Raw genomic sequence first — 22,880 nt, 5'->3', positions numbered from 1 at the left:
CGGAAGGCTCTCAAGTGCCTTTTAGAAACCAAATCTTTCACCAGTTTCTAAAGCCACTGAACCGAACAAGAATTTTGATAGTTTCTGAAAATATTTACCCCATCCACTAATCCTTGGGATGAATTATGTGCAAACTAATCAGATTAGAGCCTCATCTTTGAGCTATGTTTTCAGAACAGCACATAGGCATAGGAACAAGCACAGAACTTGCACCTCACATAAGTCAAATTTCCATGTAGATGGGTGGCTTCAGTTGGCAAAATTAGAAGCTTCTTTTGGTAGCCAAAATAATAATCTGGTCACAGAAGCATCTGTGTGTGGACAATGTAGAGATGTCCATGATATGTAATTAAACAACATTTGTCTCTTAGATAGTTTTCCTTCAAAACTTTAATAATGGACCAAAATTAGTATTGATCCACACACAATAATGATGTAATTAACAAAATTCATATTTTTTTCCTAATACATTTGGATTCAGATAAGTATTGTCTGTTTTCTTTTTTGTTTGTGTGGCTTTTTGTTTGTTAGTTTTTATGAGCTTTCAGTCTGATTTTTATTTTTATTTATTATTATTTTTTTTTTAAATTTTCAAGGTGTTTTCCCCATTCTTGCTCTTACTTTGATGATTTTATTTTCTTGTTTCTTTACATTATTGCTCTGGATATTTTATCAAAGTTAGAAAAAATTCAATGCTAATATAAAACCCAATGTTTTAGGAAATCATTGAAGATAGAGTCACTATTGGAAAATAATTTTCTTGTTTACTCCTCCAACCTTGAAGCAGCTGCTTTTTTTATCTGTTGAGTTAGAGATTGTATGTGTTTATTTTTGCCTTTGAATGTTTTTTTTCCTTGTATCTTATTTACTTCCTCCCTGAGTTTGTCGATATAATACTTGTAAATTCTAAAACCTATTTATCTCATAGTTCTCCCATGGACTGACAGTATCTAGAAAATTATTGAAAGTCTTCTTAAAATGCTGCTATTTAACATTTATTAATACTTTATTACATGCTAGGCATTACACTAATTGTTTTGTAGATAGTAACTCATTTAATCCTTGCAACCATCTTATGTCATAGACACTATCATTTAGTGTCTGGTAGATCTAAATAACTTACCCAAGTCACACAGCTAGTAAGTGGCAAAGACAGTATGGAAACCAGAAAGTTTGGCTCCACAATCTAGAAATTTAACCAACATACTAATCCACTGCTCTGTGCAACAGATTAACACACACGTGCACACACACAGTTTCTACTCTGTGTTTTCATTTTCAAGGCAATAAAACTTTATTAAGTACATGGTGCAGTGAAATGGGAAAAGAACTGAAAATGTGGTCTACTAGTTTTATTGTTTTCTTTTTTCTTTTCTTTTTTCTAAAAGAAAATTTGTATATACTGAATGAAATTCACTGTATTAGGACTTTAAAATGAAAACAGAATGTTCACAGCTTGGGTACTCAGAGAATCCAGAGCTCTGTTACTGGGTGAGCTGATAATGTAGAGTATAGTGAATGTGTGACGGTTACAAGCAGCACATCAGATGGCCAAAAGCCACATGGGTAGATCCACAAAATATTTAGATTATGGTGAAAAATGAGGAGATAGAATGAAAAATTTAATATACCATTAAATTAAAATAAAAATATGTTTACAATATTAAATAAACATTTGATACGAATACTTATAAACAACGACAGAAAACACCACAACATATTAAGAATCTGCTCTTTCATGTATGAAAATGACAGATTTGAGACAATAGCAGTACATAAGAAAATCAATAAACCAGGTGAGAGCCTTGTGTAGTTCAAAGATAGTAATGTGCCATGAGTTGAGACAACTTATTAACTCAACCCTCAACACTTGAAATGCAAATATTTATATATATTAAAGACATAAAATATATCACATAAAATTCATATATATATGAATATATAAATATGCATATATATGAATATAGACATATACATATGTATACATATACATATACACACATATATACACATATATATGTAAGAACAAAGGAAGGGAGGAAGAAAAGAGAAACAGAAAAAAGGAAGGAAGGAAGGGGAAAAGAAAGAGTTTGGATAAACGAATCTTAATTACTCAAACAAACAGATTTTCCCAAAATATAAGAGATAACTTGTCTAGCAATTGTCATATAGTAATTTTCATTCAAATTTGAATAAATTCATTGTATATCATCGTTTGAATGGCACTTTATGTATTTATAAAACTGACATAGGTACCTTATATCTCCAACATAGAAATAAGAACTCAAAAAAATCCAGGTTCCTTTTCTGCTACGAAAAGGCATATATTTTGAGATCCATCAAACAGACTTGCCCAGGGAAGATACAGATTCAGATAGGCAACTTAAGAAACCAGGTTCTTCATGAAGTTCTCATTTTTTTTTTTTTTTGGCTTTCTACTGATGAAGATGGTAGCAAAATATGAATATTTTCTGGTAACAATACTGAAGTCTTTTCAGTACAAGTTTGAGACTGAAATATCAATGCTACTAGGGGCAACAGTAATGACAATAAAGTCAAGTCCCCCACCACAATAAAGTCAAGTCAAGTGGTCTGCTTGATCACTGTAGTCGCAATGTTTCCCTTCATCAGGACAACTTGGCGGTAGAGTATTGAGCATTTATTCTGGAAACATAGCCTCTAATCTTTGAATCTCTTCTTCTCTATGATTGTATGAGCCGCTTAATATCCTGTATTAAAGACCTCTTCTGTTTAAACCAGCCAAAGTAGACTTTGTTCATAAGAAAATGGACATTATAAACAAAAATTATTCCCAAAAGAGAAATGTTTTGGGTAACAGTCTTAAAGGGAATCGGAATAAAGAACCTATGACGTCACTTAGCTGTATCTCAATGGAGCAAAGGCCTATTTAGTATTAAGGACTGATAATATAACAATACCTGACATACATTTCATCAGCCGTGGTCACCTCAAATAAAGTGCTTCTTGAAGGTAATGTTTTGGGTGACAAAATACCACTGTTTTAGTACTATAAAAGCATGAGAAATAGAAATATGGGAAGAATTGGTTGTATCCAACTGTACTACCAAATTTAAAGAAATAAAATAAACTTAAAATTTAAATTTTCAGCTCCAACTGTCTTGAGCTTCCAAAAGTCCTCTTACAGTGAAAAGGATAACAGAGCTACAAATAAAAATCCAAGTCTTATTCCACAGAATTTCTGAATTGTAAAAATGATTGAACTTACTGCATCGCTTTATGAGGAAATGAGGCCACTGATTGGAAAAAAAGTGAAATCCTGAGCACTGGAATGCAGATATGTGGAAGAATTCAGATGATTCAAAATACTACCAACTTCTAAAACTTACGGAGTCTGTCTTGCTACCTGATTCAGCTGTTCCACATGTGACTGAGGAAGTGGTTCCTTCATGTCTTCATTACCAAGCCCACACCTTATCTAAGATTGTTAATTGATAGATGGACACAATTCTCTTCCTGACCAAACCTATTACTCCATCTGAACTCAGGATACTGACATAAATTTGAAAGCCAGTTATCTAGTCATATGGAGGCAGGAAGCTTCTTGGATATGAAACTCACAAGATTCTATAACTTAAGTTTGCCCAAGCTTAGAAAATATGTGTAAAAATGGATTTTATGAGTTTCTCAGATGCAGAGGGGCTAGAAGCAATCTAATTCCAGCTAGTATAAATGCATGATTAACGATTCTGGATTCAATGTGCTTCTCCAGGTCACTGGCACGAGTGCTAAATGTTTCTTCAATTTGTTGACCAAAATCTGGATTGAAAGGTGGCTAATGTTAAATAATGTTCAAAAACTTGGAATTCCTTGGTTTAATGTAGAAGAAGGTATTAAATGACCTGCTGAAATAGAAGTGTTAAAGTGGATTTATTTTTCAAGGCTTATGAAACTGCCCACTAATTATAACTTTAGGAAGGGCCCATAAGACATTTTCCTTATCATAATGATAAGAAATAAATTCACAGTGCCACATGTATAAACAAAATCTCCATCATTTCTATTCTTTTTACTTGAGAACACAGAAGTTGAAGCTGCAGTGAAATAATAAGGGTGATTGCCCTTCACGAAGGATTGTGCAATAGCAACATATGTTAATATTGTCCATCTGCTTTTCAGCTTTTCTGAAAAGTATTTCTGACCATTTCTAAATAAATAAAGAGGGGGAGGGGTAAATGACCAAACCTTTTACCAGTTATTGAATACTGTGCCTGAGCTAGCATTAATCCCTATGTATTCAGAAACACTGATCTGAGTGGATGTTATGGAGGTAATGTGATTAAATAAGATTCAGCCCAGAGCCCATATTACAATTGGCATAGTGATGCCTTCTCCATCCTATCCTTTGACCCTTTCACCAGTTCACTGGTGTATATTTGGAAAATTTACCTTGCACATGGAAGAAAGCTTTCTTTGTCTTTGAGGCCCATTGAAACAAAAGCTGTAAAACTATAGTAATGGCCAAACTAAAGTATCTCCATCCTACCAAAAGAGTAAGCACAAATCTTTATTGTATCTCTGTAGAAATCAGTGCCACCATAAAAAAATATAGAAGAATAAAGAATGAGAGTCATGAACTTATTTTAAATGACTTGTTTGGTCTGAGTAGAAGACCAACAATCTTGGCAAACAACATATTTAATCAGGTGGTGATTACAAATACAGCCAATATGATGTCTCCACTGGCAAAAAAAATCAACAAATACCTTCATCTTTGTTTGGTAATGGTCTAACAAGTGACAATGAACTTTTTCTTTAACATCTCAATAAACAGAAACCACCAGAAAACATTTTTTGCCACTTTGGCAAGAGCAACAATTTACTTTCACTGTCTTGTTTCAGCATTCTCTTAAATTTCCAGGTCTACAACATAATTTGGTCTTCAGGGAACCCTGATCATTTCAACATCCTATGTTACATCATGCTGGTCAACTGCACGAAAGGCATCACACTGAAAGTACTTGATTAAATGGGATTATCGTGTACCCCAGATACCTTTACAAGAACCAAGAAATAAAAACCATCAAAATATAGGGACATCTTTCTTAGTGATATTTCTGATAGTCTGGACAGGTTGGGCCATCTCCTCCAAAATGTTTGCTGCATTTTACAAATCATATCATGTCAACTAAGCCCTCTGAGGACAGAATCTAGAAGCCTAAGATTAATTCAAAACAATTAAAGTTTGGTCTGTTTTACCCCAGAATTAAAATTCTATCCCTTTGCATACTAAAATGTTAGTGATTTCCTTGTCTTTTGTTTTTTTTTTTTTTTTTTTTTTGGTTAGAATGAGCTTATTCTTTCTTGGGATAAAATATACATTTGTATATATTTAAATATATACATATTTTATATACACATATAAATACATATATAAATTTTAGCATTTGCTACAGTGTGCCTAGTGCAAAATTATTTTAAAATAAAAACATTAAAAATATGTTTATAGAAGACTATAATAATGCACACGATTTTGTGAGCAGATAATGAAACTTAAAAATATTTGCTTTCAATGGAATTTTAATTTTCACACTATGTATTGATGTATCACTCACTCTCTATCCATATATCTATACATTCAATCATGTATCCATGTAACTAGAAGATTGAGAAACTCAGTCAATATTATCCCTTTTTTAAGTTTAAGAATTTTAAATAATTCATGGTTTGCATATTCATCATTTTATCCACTTTGCAACCTATTTGTTAAGAGATCCTTATATAATTAACATATTCCCAATGAATTTTCCTATCATTTCCTCCTTCTCCACAGATAGTATTCCTTTACCACATGTAAATTACTTTTTTTTTCTTATTCTTTCACTTTCAGATGTGTTTATTTTTCTTGGCCATGAAAATCATCACAATTTTACAATGCTTTCCTATCAACCTCAGTACTATTTGCTTCATTTTATAAGGAACATACAGTCCAACTAATTCTAGTATTCAGCTTTTCTTAAAACTTTATATTTTGTTTTTGTTTTGCTTTATTCTTTAAGTAATCTCTACACCCAACGTGGAGCTCAAAGTCATGACCCAGAAATCAACTGACCACTGACTGAGCCAGCCAGGTGTCCCAAACTTATATTTTGACCTTACTAGTAAATTGCATGTAAAAAGTACCATTTGAATTTAGACAACTTCTCGCAAGAGTAAGATACTAGACTTCATAATAATATAATGACTGGGAAAATGTTTAAATACTGTATAAAACTAGGGTTACCTAGTTAGCTAGGGTTACCTAATCAATTTCAGTTCCTAGTTTAATGCAAGGTTCCCATCTTACAAAAAAAAATGCTATTTTTCTTCTTGTACTTTATAAATTAATTTTGAATCTAGGTAATTCATACTATGCACTAAAACTGTAGTAGATGACTGATGCCCAGCCTTCTGTGACCATCTCAAGTGACCTCGAGGAGAAACCAAAAACAAGACAAACCAGAAAATAAGTTAAGTGGAGGCATGCAGGCAATGTTTTTGAATAATCTGATAAGAAACAAACATAATGTATTAAGATGACATAAGGGTCTTTCACATCTCTATGTGGAACTCAGTAAACCTTAATTTATACCAGACCAATTATACCTAGTGACACACAGCTATATGATGGAGAACTGCTTGCAAGGATAAATACCCATTCCCTTTATGCATAGAATTCTCTGTAACCTGACATGCTTTGGAGCAATTCTTAAGACCAATTTGAAATACTGTCTCCTGGGCTATAGTCCACAGTAAGACAATGAATAAAACATTTATTAACCTATTTTAAGGATGGCTTTTTATTGTAGTCAACAACATATTGTGGTCATGTCACAAAAAATAAATCAATCAGAAAATGCCAAAACAAATTACAAATCTGAAACAAATTAAGAAATGCATTTCTCAAAAAAAGTCCTTAAAAGATTGAAAATAAAGTTAAAATTCGCTGAAAGAAATTTTATATAAAAAACACATATGGCACAAATAATTTTCTTTAATTTAATGCTTAAAATATTCAAATATTAAAAACTACTACAGCCCACTTTCTATTATGCTGGTAATTGATAAATATGCAGCAATAATTATTCAATATAAGACTTCTTAGGAGGTATCTGAAGTTTACAATTTTGGTGAAAATTGAGACTTTGGTTCACCTAAAATGTCAGATACTGAGAAAAATGTCTTCTTGTTTTGATTTTTTTTTTTTTTTGGATATATTTGCAAGCCTTTGGCAGTATGTGTATCCTGAGAACTCAGAAAAAATCAGCAACCAAGAGTCAACAAAACATTTGTTCTGAATACAAATGTTTGTTTTACATGACAGCAGTGCCTTGAACAGTTGGATGAAAAGTATTCTTCCATGGTATTTAAGGTATTTATACATCAAAACCACACTTTACAGTCTGAACAGACTACCAAGTCAAAGACAACTAGAGCAAATATTTATTAGTACGTTATCTTAAATATATACAGTCATTTCCTACATATAGTTCAGCAGAGAAATATCTTTCAAGTAAGTTGAGGTTATGCAAACTAGAAATTATTCTCCCTGAGGAACATAACTCTCAGTGATTGTATTCAGTCATTGAATACATATTCAAACATGTTTTCAATATGTTAATGGAAGATTCATACACAGAACCATGTAAAGTTGAAAGATGTTACATGAGAAACCCGAAATCACATGCTGTAACGTCAGTGTTCTTCTGATGTGGGAAGACAGTTTGCATTTACTGAACACTTGTGCCATCTAGATACTGTGATGGAATATCGACATACACCAGTATTGCCAGCAGCTGACTCTATTGTGAAAGAAAACTTAATTTTCACTATTTCTATCCAGTTCTTTAACACTTTTGTTAGTTCCACCTTAGGTTAGGGAGTAAATGGAGAAAAATATAAATGATTCATTTAAGGAAGTGGTATTTATGTGTGCAATGTTTTCTCTAAGAATAAAAAAAATGCTGTGGACATCTATGCAACATGGACAAGAATATCTAGACTATTTAGAATGATTCGTAATAAATTACTCAATTACTTTCATGTTAGCCAGGCTGCTCTTGAACACTTCCCTTGATTTGATCAGTCAGAAACAACTATGAACTCGACTGCATGCACTTTTTGATCTTAAGAAGTAATGGCTTGATTTACCTGACACATTCAACAATTCAAATTATTTTGGCCAAGATGTGATTACCGACAGCATTCTCCAGTCAACCAAGTCATTCTACAACCTACAAACTTACACTAATGTTTATATGAATTAAGTCCAAAACGATTCAGCCAAACATATCCTATTTCATTGTGAGTACTGCTAGCAACGATGTCTTCACTGATGAAAGTCCACCTGGTGGTCTAATGAGATGGCAATTTTATGCCCATGGACTGAGAGCTGTGGCCAGGGAATAGAGGGAAGTGACATTTAATGCCTCATCCCGCCCAGATACCCCATTGTTGACAAAAACAAGTCATAAATTATCCATAGACTTTGAATAATTCTTCTTACAAAACAGGTTGAATTTTAATTTAATCATAGTTTATCTTTAGTTTTTATTTTACCAGGAAAGACACCCTCTATATTGATTTACTTAAAATGGAATATCTGAGTGGAAACTATGGGGGAATTTTAGCACAAGCAGACCTGAATTCTCTACCGTCTAATAATTACTCTCGAGAAATTTCAAGAGCTTTATATGGAACATAAATGTGTTTTCATGTATAGTTCACAGTTATTCTAATTTTGATAAGTGGATTTGGCAAAGAAAAATTCATTTTGTACGTTTTTATTATTATAATAATAGAAATGACAAGAAAAGCCTATTTCAATATGCAAAGAAAATTCAGCTGTGGTGCCAAACAAGCAAACAGAACCCGATTGATTATCTGTTAAATTAATAAAATAAACAAAAAACATGAAGTAAAGAAAACAACAAAATATGTAGATTTGAGCTATGATAATTGCATGTGTGAAATTTGAGATGACATTTTGCTACGAATGAGCCAAAAATGTCTTTTTAGTAATAAAAAAAATTCAATGGAAAATTATCTTATTCTTAACCCCCTGTCCATGGATGAGAGTGCTAAGAAAGCCCTAGCTTTTATTTTTATAAGAAGCATTTTGAGATGTATTCTACTTTAAGTCCTGGCCCTCTGGTTTATGAGAAGTTCTCTTATAGATCTCACAGTTTAGCCCTCACTTAGCTACGGAGAAAGTTGACAGAGCTCGGCCCAAGGTACATGATTTGGTTGGACATCACACTTACCTGCTTGATTTGTGGTTACATTTACAGACACATATTGCCGGGCTCCTGGGCTCAAGTCGGACACTCCATTCACTGCCTCAATCTCAAAGGTATAGTTTGTGTGAGCGAGCAGATCCACCATCATGACAGAGGTGTTTTTCAGGCCGATTTGCCGGGGGAGGTACCTGACATGACCTCCACACTCGTCACACACACCTGCATGGGAGTTGCACTTCTTGCATGCAATATAATATGAGACATCTTTCCTTCCACCAGTGTCAGCAGGGGGAATCCATTCCAGAAAGACACTAGTTTCATTAACATTTGAGATGGCATTCCGAGGAGCAGAGGGGGGTCCTGGTTTGCAAAGTAAAGTGAGAAAAACATATTTTAAGATGACAACATTAAGCATTGTTTACTACACAAGTCCCTGGTCTGAAGACAAAAAAAAAATAGATTTGCAATCAATCTTTTAAGTAGGGAGAATGCAACAGTCATCAATTTGTAATAAGTGAAAAATCTTGTTCGGGTTTTGTAGGGACAATAGTGGGATTTATACCCTATAGGAATAACTTATCTTGGCATTGCTATAACTACTCATTTCGTTAAAACAGATGTTTTGCTTACAGTAAATATAAGGAAGTATGAAGTAAAACTATGTATGCAAAAATAATGTTATATAAAAAATTATACATTCAAAAAGTGGTAAGTCCTTTGGCAAATCCAAGGAAAAATTCTCCTTGGGGACTGAACTGATTACTTCCTCATTGAGATCTGTCCCAGTAACCTAGGAAGTACACATGAAGGATTTACTAAGCAATGAGCACAAGTGAAAATAGGATTTGTCAGTGTGGCTCTTGACTACAAATTTTGCAGCAAGTAAAACAGCCTTAGCTTACCTCAAAATAAATTGCATATCCACAGATAAATCACCAACAGCATTTGAAATCTCTCTCATGTGTCAAGAAAAATCTAAAGTAGTCGGACACTACAATGTGTAATAAAACTTCACTTACTTTGATATTGTTTTAGTACTATGGCTCTGTAAACTGTGAATTTTACTTAATGGGAAATCAGAAATATATTTTATAAATAACTCTCAAAAACACCATGAGGGTAAGAATGAAAGTGTTCAGATCTTGAAGGATCAGCAGAATGAGGATATATAAGTAATAACAATATCTTTTGTATGTTACTTTATTTCTGAAACTAATAATTAGCTTACTGAAGAGAACTAAAATCAATTCTATATCAGCTGTGACAACTGTATACCATGCTGGTGGGGGGTGTTGATTAGGGGGGAGGCTTTGCATGTGTGCGGGCCAGGAGTATATGGAAAGTCTCTGCCTTTCTCTGAATGTTGTTGTGAACCTAAAACTGCTATAAAAAATTAAGTCTTTTAAAAAAGGAATTGCATAATGTCTATTTTACAGTTGATTACCAAATACTTAGCGTTATAACTTCAGTTAGGTGTTAATGTTATATGGTCAGATGTTCCCAAAGTAAAAATACATTTTTATTTGTTTCAGACTTGACAAGTAAAGATTTCCCAACAGAGAACAGAATGGACTATAGTGGTAGCTGAATGGTTCATAAGCATAAATTAAGCTGTTTGGGATGGCATAGCCTATTTATCTTAATATTTGTTGTTTTAAACATAGAGATTATTATTAATTTCTACCTAACATTCATTAAGCCATGACTGTTGAAGACTAAATTTAAATAAGGTGATTTAAAAAAAGCTACCTGGTATTTACAAAATGTCTTTTAAATTAAAGGACCCCATAACCCAAGAGTTGTCATTTTTGGCAAAATAATCCCCACCTTGACTACATTTATGGATGAACTCTGTGAATTTTGCCATACATACAACCTCACACATTTCAACACAAAACAGTTACTTTTAAGTTGAAACAATTACTTAAGATGGAAATACAAGTCTTAATTTTTTACTGATTTAATAGTGGAAAGTTACGGAGAAAATGTTGTTTGAGGTCAAAATGTTACAGGTTTACTTCTGAAGTGAAGGTAAACAGACTTGAAATATGTCTCGTTCAGAAAGATATCAAACTTTTTTTCCTCCCTGCCAACTGAAATGAAACCAAATTTAACACCTTTCCTCTAAATCTGTACAAATACATCAGAGTCTGACTCTCCCTTTTCTTCTGGTTGTGCCAGTAACAGTCCCTCAAAATTTTGTGGGGACACATCTGCCTCTTAATGTGAAAAGGAAACTCAAATTCAAGTGAAGCCCTAAAGTAGAGGTAGAAAGTAGCAGCTCAGATGGTCATACACCTAAAAATAATGTAATGAAATTCCACAGCCTGCTAATACATGTGATATGTGAACCAAAACAGGGCTACGTACCCTTGATTTAAGCAGATTCATCAGAAACTTTTTTGTTTTTCTTTTCCTATAAGTTTATAACATTCTATTTTCCAGATTTAGATAGAAAGATAGATAGATAGATAGATAGATGATAGATAGAAGGAATTGGAACCATAAATTTAATTCGAAAGATCCAAAGTGAAAGAAAAATTCAAGATACTCATGTGAACATGTGAACATCAATCAAGCCACCCATTCAAGGGAAACATTTGCAGTATTTGTGGTGTTATGAATGCAACTAAAAACGGAACGCATGCACTCACAGAATATATGTTAGCAAGATCTTCTATACAAGTCCCAACAGTCTTTTGAGAAATGTGTACAAATTAGTGTTCTTTTGAAACACAGTATTAGAAATTCACACACCTGGAAACAGAAAATTTGAAGCCTCAAGTCCTTTAAGAGGACGAAGCAGTCCTTGCCACCAGAGCACAGTCTCATCCCAAACCTAACAAACTTACAGAAAGGGAGACTCAATTCTGTGCTGAGGAAGAGAAAGATCATGGCTGGATCACTTAAAGAAAATAATTATTAGGAAACTAAGGAAATTTAAAAGATAATTCAAGACATGGTTTTCTCTCCCTAATTTACCAGCCTATTGTCTATCCACATTTCCCTCTACTTGGACATCCTTTTGCTCTGAATAATTGAAATCATCTCTACTGTAACCAAAGTGTATCACTTTCAATCATAGTTTAATCTCCTCTATTCAAATGGAACCTCCCCAAAGTGTATACAATAATGTCTATTTGAATAGGAGTTGTTTATAATTAGTAACCATCTAACCTGTAAAACTATCAGTCTGGTGATAAAAGAATTGTCTTTAGCAATACAAAGCTAATTAATATCAATGATTTGAGAAATTATGAAAATATGTCTCACTGACACTATGGAATTCAGCCCTTGAAATTCAGATAAAATTTCAGTTTGTGACAATTTATTAAAGGAATTGTATTCCTATTTATATTGAATAGTAGAATGAATGTCCTAGAATAAATACTAAATTTCAAAAAGTTTTGTCATCATCTTTGAGAGCAACGACATCTTCCTGGGATCAAAAATAATAAAACAAGGCAAGGTCATGGATATTGAATGTAATGAGGAGAGGGGATTTACTTTCTTCCCTTTCATTTTGAGTTTTTGTTTCATTTGCCATAGACTCTGAATGTGGAAAATTTATGAAAGGATTTCTGTCAAATACATAAATGTGCTTCTTTCTCAGAAATCTGTGGAATGCTAGAAAAACAAAACACCAAAGACATTGAAGAATGTGGATGCTTCCACTGCGAAGGTTGGAATTAAATATTTACTATTCATTATTCTTATGATATGATTATGTGCTATAATTAATTAGAGTTAGGGGCACTCCCTAATAAGAAACATGACAACTGCTTGAAAGTCCTAGCTAAAAATTTGGTTTTATATTTGACTCCTAAATCCTATTTGCCAACCCTCACCACTCCACGTGGTGTTTCCTACCTTTTTTTATAGATGACCTTCTCACTGGCCCTTGTAGTTTAGTGTGGCAGATAAGAAAAAAAAAAAGGCACAAGTGCCATTTATTGTATGCTTATGTGATCAGAAGCCTGGGTTGGGAGAAGAACGAAAAAAAAATTACTGTGAGTAGCGAAGTGGGTTCATCAAAGTCATGTTTAGCCATCCTGAACACTAAAAGAAATCACAAAATAAAATAAAATATACTTTATCTGTCTTGGATGTTGAATGTGAAATTAGGGAAAATGAATGCTTCTAACAGCGAGTGATAAAAGAGACTCAAACTTTCCAAAGCTTACTCAAGAAAATCGAAATTTGGTAAAAAAAAAATAGCTATTTTGGAAGATTAAACATTATGCCTGTTTTAGAGAAAATGGTGATAGAATGCAACAGGCTTCATCATGCTCTTTCTTCGGAGTGGTGAAAGTTCGGATCACCAAGTATCAGTGGGTTTCCTTACTTGTGCATGCCATTGTGGGTGGATCAGACTCCCTCCTGAAATAATCCTTTTCACAGACACAAGAGGTTGAAGCTTCCTCATGGGTAAAACTGTGAGGTGGACATTTGCTGCAGGTCTGGCTGTGAGGTGAGGCTTTGAAGAACCCAGGTCTGCACACTGTCAAAAGAAATAAGAGACTAAGCTTTTCCTTGGAACAGATGCAGTGTTTGTTTGGTGAATAATGCCATTATTTTGACTAGTATACACAGATTACATATAACACAATATTTGCATTAATTTCAAAAGTGTTTCACAAGCTTCGGAATCATAAATACCAGCCTATTCATTCAGATAATCAAATATTTAAGTATTTAAATTAAACATGTCTGGAATATGTGTATTTTCAGTGACTTCTATGCTGCAGGAGCTTATAAGAAATTATATTATGAAAAACAAATACTTATATGTACTTAAAACTTAGGTAGTCTTTTGAGTGTAGTTTTCATTAACTCTGTTATTAATACAAGTGTGTTGAAGAAATGCTAATTTTCCCCGATGCTCATAGAACAGTAAGGTGCATAGTAGGTGCTTGAAATTTTGTTATTAAATTAATTAATTAATTGATAATTAGTAGGTGTTAAGAGCTTCATAAATTTTGTTATACTTGGGAGAAAGCATGGGTGAGCTGGTGTATCATTCACATTATATTGATTTCAGGAGGAGTCCGATGTTAGGCATTTACTTTACATTTTACTCCATTTTAGAACTATTTGATTCAACAAAGCATCTATTCTGATATCAGTCATATTTATACTGTACAAATTATTATGATCTATAAAGGATAGAAAATGTGTCTTACTCAATTTTACATTCATAATACTTATCACTGTGTTCGACCACAGTAGGCGATCCTAAATTGTTATGTAACACATAAATGAATGAAAGACATAGCATGAAGGTTGTGACTGAACTATTCAGAATCACATAAAGAAAATGTTCTTTGGGTATCTGTGTTAACATTTCTGTTGGTGGTCAAATAAGTGTTAATAGAGTTTATCTTTTTTTTTTTAATTTCTGCTCATTCCCTAACCTCTGGTATCTGTCTTTCTTCTGCATGGCTAATAAAACCAAACTTTTATTCCAACTTTCAATATGTGGGCCAATTGAAAACCACCAAACTGATGGTTTGATTACCTTTTAGGGCTTAGATTACATAAAACTAATCAACCGTATATATCTTTTCTACTTTCAGAATTCAGTACGTACACTTATGAGCATTTATTCAGGCATCAATGGAAATTTGCTAAAGCTGAAAGGGGAACTTGTATTTCAACAGAAAATTTTGATAGACATAATGAATTTTGGCTAATTTTCATGTGCTATAAATGATTTGGGTTTTTAGTAATCCATGCTAAGGCTTTTTGCCATCACCATGAATAATCAGGAATTGACAAAAATGAGAAGGGACTTTTTTCAGTAGATCTAATTATAGCGATAGCAAAGCCTTAATGCTCTTATAAATTCAGAGAGAATGTGAAGGTATTTGAAAGATAAGAAGAGCTTTTTGATAGTATTAGGGACATTCTTGTAGTCAAATGATTAGGAAAAGATTTAAAATATTATTTTTCTTATAATAGGATTGCTGTAGCAGCCAATACCATTCATTGCTAAGTTATCCATTTTTTCTTCTTTCATCCTCTACAGTAAAACCATTCTCACTTTAAACACTATTTACTTTCAAAGACATGAAGTGTCAATCCACAATTCTGCCTATTTGGAAATAAGTGATCATTTATGAAACAAAAGGCATTTATTTTCTTTTAATGAATGCCTGCTAACTTAAAAACTTATTTTGATACCATATACAACACTGTTATTTAACCTTCCATAGAAACTTTGAAAACAGAAAGAAATGTAAAAGTAAGTTAAGGTGGTAAGTGTATCTTTCTCACCAGCAGTTCAACAAAATCCTTTCAGCAGATGAGTAGGACAGAAATTTTGCTTGGTACTAGGTTACAGAGGTAAATAAGATAGACATGTCTCTGCCTTTATGAGTCTTAACAGTATTACATGAATAATTATAAATATGATTATGATAGAAAAAAAGAAAGAGCATGGAAGTGAAAATTGATACCTAATTTAGACTGGAATATCAAAAAGACTTCTTAAGGAAGCTAAGCCTCTGCTGAGATTAAAACAAAAAATTAAAAAGGAAAATTATCCAATTTGCATTTGCATTAAGGGGGGGCATTAGAATGCATTAATGTGCATTAGAGGGGCAAAATCCTTGCAAACAAATTAAACCGGTGGACAGCAAACGAGGAGATAGAGAAAACTAAAAGATCAGGGTGATAGTAGACTTAAAATGGCAGAGATAAAGTTAGAGAGGGAAAAGGATACCAGGTCACACCTTAGAGGTTTTATTGTTTGAGGTCATTACACAAATTTTAAGCAGGGAAATACTGAGATCACAATGATGTTTGACAGATCAGCGTGGGTAATGGATTAGAGAGGAATAGGGATGGAGCCATTTTCTCAGAGAACTCCAGGTATGAAATGAGTTTGGGGGAAGATAATGATTATGCTTAAGGTATTATTTATTTTGAGGTTAAAGAAATTCACATAACGGTATAGAGAGGAAAACTGTGAGCTCAATGTTGTCCAAGAAAAAAAAATACATGTATATGTAATTATTCATTGCCTTCAAATCATGGCCCCCAATCCAAATGGGACCTACAATGCTGCAAGACAATTTTAGTATTATTTCCTTAGTTAACTTTGGTTTTCAGCACCAGCATGATTATTTTGTAGCTTCTCCTCTCTCTTCTTATTCCTTAGAAGCTCTATTCCTTTGTGATCTCTGGCTGGTACATTTTTCTGTGTGCTGAGAAAATAGAAGTCATTAAAGAAACTTGCTTATTTTCCGATCACCAAATGTCCAAACCTATGTGCACTTGTAGCCACCCTCTCTCCCTTCTTTCTTATGAAAAATTGAAATGTGTTTTTGCTTTTACCAATGAAAAGTATCTTTATTTGAATTAAGAACCTCATCTCTACTCTCTGAGAGTAATCTTTCAAATTATCTACTATCCCTTTTACATACTCAGTTTCTCTCTCTCTCTCTCTCTCTCTCTCTCTCTCTATCTCTTTCTCTTAATCTCTATCTCTCACCTAGTCATTCATACGACCTCAATACAGTTTTCCAGAATTTTTCAATGGAAACAAAGTGAAGCACAACAAACAAATAACAACAATAAACTATCAATCTCACTTGATCTCAGTTCTCTCTGTAGCTATCAAACAGTTTTGCTACCCTTCAGAACACAATTTCTTAAATTATTTTTCCATACATGCATCTCTAGTTCCTATTTTAAATCACACATTGGCATAGTCCACTCCCCTGAAATTGGTTTTGTTAAGATTGCAGTCATCTTGTTGCCATACTTCTCAACAGCATTTAATCATGTCATTTTTGGGAAATTCCAATTAATTTTATTACAAAATGCTAGCATAGTCTGCAAGTTTCCACACAAAAAGAAATCCTTCAAATATGGTCTTCTGCCACACTCACTGTCTCCATCCATACTAATCTACTTATAATTTCTTGCACTTGTGAAACTCTTCTATCTGCTTCTAAATATTGCAGGAAAAGCATTCTAACCAAAGAAGAAGTGTAAGAAAAAGTTTGTAGTCCATGATAAGGACTTTGGATTTAATCTGAATGCATTTGGAAAAAACTGGGTATTTTTTTTTTTTTTTTTTTTTTTGAGGACACTCCTTCTGTCAAGCACTGTGGCAAGGGATATTTATATTGTGGTCAGAAAATAAAATTTGTACTTGAAAGTACCGTGAACCCACAACATATATGGGGAGGCCAAAAATAAAAAGTGATAATCAAAAGAAGCAAAATTGACCTTTTTTTGCATTTTAATTACGGCCATATTTAACAAATAATTATTAAGGTGAGTATTAAAATTTCTTTTAATTCCATCTCGATATCGTTTACTTAAACAGTTAAACATAAAGGCAGCTTCTGGAGCAAAGTTTTGTCAAATAATAATTGTATGTTGCCTAAACATTATTTAGAAAATATTACGCAGGTCTATTTAAGTTGAAAGAGGAGTAGGAGACAAAAACTGTATCCTATTTGAATATGCTTCATGAAACTGATTAGGCAATCCTTTGGAGAGAAGGAAACTTTTTTTTTTTTTTTTTGGAAGGAAGGAAGGAAACTATTTTTAATAATTCCTTTACTGTCCATGCTCCAAGGCTCTTTTTAAGTGCTACCTTTTCCATGATATTTGTGATGATGTCCATGGCTATATAATCTTTCCTTACACATCTTTTAGATCTAGAAACTATTTATTTAATATCTATCTTATGGCATATAGCAAAATTTTTGTCAGTTTTATGTGTAGGAATATTCACCTGCTCCCAACTCTATATAAACATTCTGGAGAATAGAAACAGTTCATTTGATTTTCATCATTTGTAACATAATTCAATGTATTGAGTACATATTCAGCAACATTTATTGGATGGATAAATAGTATATTTGTGTCCTTCTCAGGGTCAAAATGACACAGCAGAACTTAATAAAAGCTGATGAAGCTAAATTATTTAAATATTAACTCTTGGCAAGTAAATAATAATATGTGTTAGTTACATCTACACTGGCTACTTTAGAAGTTTTACATAAGCTACCAACATTCCAGCTTTCATAGTTATCACTTAGAAAATTAGGATGTTAATTACACCTATTAAAATAGTTTTAAAAATCTAAACAAATATACATCATCAGTATATGAATTTCATTTGTTAAAGTTGTAAAATGGTGCTACCTAATCTAATGAGAAAAATTTTGTAAGTTCTCAAAATTGTCAAAAATGTTTAAACTGATAATTTAGGATTTTTTCCCCACACTTTTTTATTGTCAATTAAATTATTTTTAATGTTTCCAAAAAATTTTAGCCTTAAACGTTCATCACCCTCGGAGTACCTAAGTGAATTCTTCTTACAATTCAGGAACATGGTCACCAACAAAAAATTGTAATGTACAAAATACTGGTTAGTAATATTGAATATTATCATTCTCCTCACTAGAATTAAAATATACAGATCATTTTAAAATACATCCATATATATAAAGAAATGGGAATAGAAATGCACAGACTGTTTTTGTCGATATTGTTCAAGATATAATTAATCTTCAAAGTGTTATTGGATTTATCCAATTATGCTTTATTAAGAATGACAGAAAATCACTATGAGCAAGAGTTTCACCACAGTTCTATTATATGTGAATTATTGGAGAATATAAACAAAATCAAATTTACTTTTTATACAGATTTTTTTTAAATGAAGTGCCCACAAGATAGTTCAGCTCAAATTTAAAAGATGCGTTTATTAAGAAAATCAGCATAATATAGCATAAGATTACAACTAAAAATAATCCGATAATATGTATACCAAAATTAAGATGATAGATTTATCTTTATATTTAAAATATATCCTGAGCATAAAAAAAACTGATAATGAGTTAAAACAATGATACATTAAAAGAAGTTTTGAAGTAGGAATTCTATTTTTTAATGTAAGTTATTGTGAAATTGGCTAATATACAGTGTGTACAGTGTGCTCTTGGGTTTGGAAGTAAGAACTCTAAAACTTGACAACATCTTTTGAATGCTTGCACACAGAAATATGAGAAAGATACTACTCAAGAATTTAAAAAAGCTTGTTAGTTAGAATACAACTTTAGATGGTTAAAATAAATAAGCTGATTTTAACATTGTAAAATATCAGAGAAGAAAAGAACAGTGTATTTTTATTTTTTATTTTAATACCAGCTTAGTTAACCCTTACACAGGGTTATAGTAGTTACAGGCATACAAGATAGTGATTCAACAATTATATACACTATTAGTCAGTGCTCACCATGATAAATGTATTTTTAATCCCCTTTTCACCTACTTCATTCCCTCCCACGCCTCCCTTCTGACATGCTGTATTTATTTTTTGATATGCTTTATTTTAAATGAGTACCCTCAATTTTTCGATAAGAATATTTTTTACTTGATGCATACTTCAGAATACATGGTTCTAAAAGATATACATAAAATTTCTATCTAAGAAAAGTGGAATATACGTTTTCCTCAAGTACACATGGAATTCCCTGGTTAAATATAGAAAAACAGATGTAACAAATTTAAGAAGACTGAAATCATACCAAGTATATTTTCCAACCTCAATGGTACAAAACTGAAGATCAACAATAAAGCAAAGCTGGAATACATATAATGCAAATATTAAATATTTAATATGTAAATATTAAACAACACACAACTGCACAAGCTGTGGGCCAAATAAGAAATCAAATGGAAAATCAAAATATATCTCCAAACAAAAGAAACAGGAAACATAATATTTCCAAACCTATAAGATGCAGCAAAAATATATCTTAACATGAAATTCATGCTAAAATGCCTGCACTAAAAAAAAAGAAAAGTTAAAATAAACAATTTAACATTATACCACAAAGAATTAAAAAATAAAAAAAAAACTTAGCTGAAATTTAGTAGAGGGAGGAAATAATAAAGAAAAATCAGAAATAAATAAAATAGAAACCAGAATAAACAACAACAATATTGAAAGAAATAAGTAAAAACAAACAAAGTTTGCAATGTTTTAACTACATTAACTAACAAATAAGGCAGAATATTCAAAAACCAAAATGAGAAATAGAAGAGAAAATAATATAACAGATAACCACAGAAATACATAGTATGACAGCAGATTACTATAAGTAATTATATACCAATAAATCAGACAATTTAGAAAAAAAGGCCAGATAATTCCTAAAAATACACATTACCAAGATTAAATCATGAATCTTGATTCCAAGAAATAGGAAATCTTCTTAGACCAATAAAAAGCATGGAGGTTAAATTAGGAATAAAAAAAAACAAAAAACAAACAAACAAAAAAACCTCCCAGCATAGAAAAGCCCAAGACCACATGATCTCATTGGTAGATTCTATCAAACATTAAAAAAAATAATAATAATTAATGATAATCTTTATCAAAATCTTACAAATAATGGAATGGAGGGAACTTATTCAAAATTGTTCCATGAGGCCAATACTACCCTGATACCAAAGCAGGATAAAAACGATATAAGAACAAAAATGTCTAGTTTGTCCCATATAAGGATTGTTACTGAGACATTCTTGTGACATCCATTTGTATGATAAATGTTTCTCTATACCCTCAGTTTCCATCTGCAGGTGTCTTTAGGCCTATAACAAGTCTCTTATAGGCACCATATAGATGAGTCTTACTTTTTTAATCTATTCTGAAATTGTATGTCTTTTGATTGGAGTGTTCAGTCCATTTGCACTCAAAGTGATTATTGATGATATGTACTTACTATTATTTTACTTTTTTTTTCATTGTTTAGTCAGATTTTCTCTGATCATTTCTTGCCTTGGCACTTTGGTCTCTCCTTTGCATCTCTCTTTCTATTCTGAATGATAGTCTTGCTGGATAGAGTATTTTTGGCTACAGATTTTTTCCCATTCAGCACTTTGAATATTTCATGCCACTCTCTTCTGGCTTGCCAAGTTTCTGTTGAGAAATTTCCAGCTAGGCTTATGGATTTTCTCTTGTAAGTTAAGGACTTCTTTTGTCTTGTTGCTTTTAAGATTTTATTCTTTATTACTATATTTTGCAAATTTAATTACAATATACCTTGGTATTGGCCTGCTCTTGTTGATTTTGATGGAAGTTCTTTGTGTCTCCTGGATCTGGATGTCTGTTTCTTATCCCAGATTATGGAAGTTTTCTGCTATTATTTCTTGAAATAAATTCTCTGCCCCCTTTCTCTTTCTTCTTCTTCTGGGACTGTATGATAGGAATGTAATTACATTTGGTGCAGTCACTGAGTTCCCTAAGTCAATTCTTGTGTTACATAATTCTTTCTCTCTTTTATTCAGCTTCACTATTTTTCATTATTTTGTCTTCCAGGTCACTAATTCATTCCTCTGCTTCTTCTAGCCTTGTGTTCATTGCATCAAGCCTCTTTCCAATCTCATTTATTACATTGTTCATCTCTATTTAATTCTTTAACTCTTTTATCTCTATGGTGAGGGTCTCAGTGATGTCTTCTATTGTTTCCTCAAGCCCAGGGAGTATCCTTATGATCGTTGCCTTAAATTGTCCATCAGGCATGTTACTTATATGTGATTTGCTTAGATCTCTGGCTGTGATATTATCTTGTTCTTTCATTTGGAATGAATTCCTGTGTTTTGGCATTTTATCTAAGTCTCTGCTTTCTTCTCTGTATTAGATAAACCAGTTTTGTCTCCTGTTCCTGAAAGTAATGGCCTTATGCAGAGGAGGTCATGTAGTGCCAGGTGGCTGCTCTCTCCTTTAGGCCAGGCATCTGCAAGGGTGCTCCTTGCCTGGTGGGGGCAGTGCTTTGTCCCTAGCTTGAATGTGGTGAATTTTAACTAGATGTGCTCTGCTATAATTGTGGAATGAAATCTGACACCAACTCTACCAGAACTGAGGCCCTGCAGAACTTTCTGGTTGGGAGATGTGGTGTAGACAGGGGTTTGTGCTGGTCTTCTGGGGTAGGAGCACACTGCACTGGGACTGAGGCAAGTGTGACTGAGGAAGGCAGTCTGGCCAGAGTGTAGGGAAATGGAGCTTGGTGTAAGAAAGTGGAGCAACCAACATCAGCACTGTGCTATATCTCCCACTGGTGCCAGTGGTTCTGTGTTTATGCTGAGGGGTAGGGGAGGGCAATGGTGCTGGTCAGCTCCTCTGTTCCAGGAGAGGTGTCCCTGTGAACTCTGCCTCCCAAGGACCTTTCTGAGAGGAGTGAATTTTCTTCCCACTGTGTGCCCTAGGCATTCTTCAGATTGCTATTTCCATGCTGTGGGCCCCTGGGTTGTCTGCCTGCCTTCTCTCCAGGAGCAGGGCAGTGCCATCCCAGTGCTATCTCAGCCAAGTCCACTAACCTTTAAAACTCCAGGTTTTAAGGCCCACTGTTTGCAAGAACTCATGAAATTCAGCCCCTCTTGTTTTCTAAGCTGTGGGGAACATTTTCTTTGTGCATTCCCCTGTGCACTCTTCTCTGTCTAGATCTTCTCAGCAATCATGGCTCCCTCGTCTTCACAGCAGTTGCAAGCTATTTCTCTCCTAAACTATGTCACTGCACTTCCTACTCTCTTGGATATGGCCTCTTCTCTCCCTTTAGTTATGGAGTTGTTTTTTTTTTTTTTTCAGTCTTCTGG

At 33.1% G+C, this 22,880-nt stretch overlaps 1 protein-coding gene across 3 annotated transcripts in view; it reads right to left on the bottom strand.

The window, feature by feature from the left end:
* Positions 1-22,880, bottom strand: part of EPHA5 (EPH receptor A5) — a 338,394-nt gene that overhangs the window by 150,192 nt on the left and 165,322 nt on the right. For all 3 annotated transcript variants that reach the window (XM_042984445.1, XM_042984446.1, XM_042984444.1), the window contains exons 4-5: positions 13,603-13,758; positions 9,282-9,617 (exon numbers count right to left, since the gene is read on the bottom strand). In XM_042984445.1, coding sequence (XP_042840379.1) covers positions 9,282-9,617; positions 13,603-13,758 — 492 coding nt within the window. The remainder of the gene's footprint in view (positions 1-9,281; positions 9,618-13,602; positions 13,759-22,880) is intronic.

The sequence above is a fragment of the Panthera tigris genome, chromosome B1, assembly GCF_018350195.1.
Source record: "Panthera tigris isolate Pti1 chromosome B1, P.tigris_Pti1_mat1.1, whole genome shotgun sequence".
NCBI lineage: Eukaryota > Metazoa > Chordata > Mammalia > Carnivora > Felidae > Panthera > Panthera tigris.
Note: the sequence above shows the minus strand (reverse complement) of the source record. Positions and strands in the feature narration are given on the sequence as shown.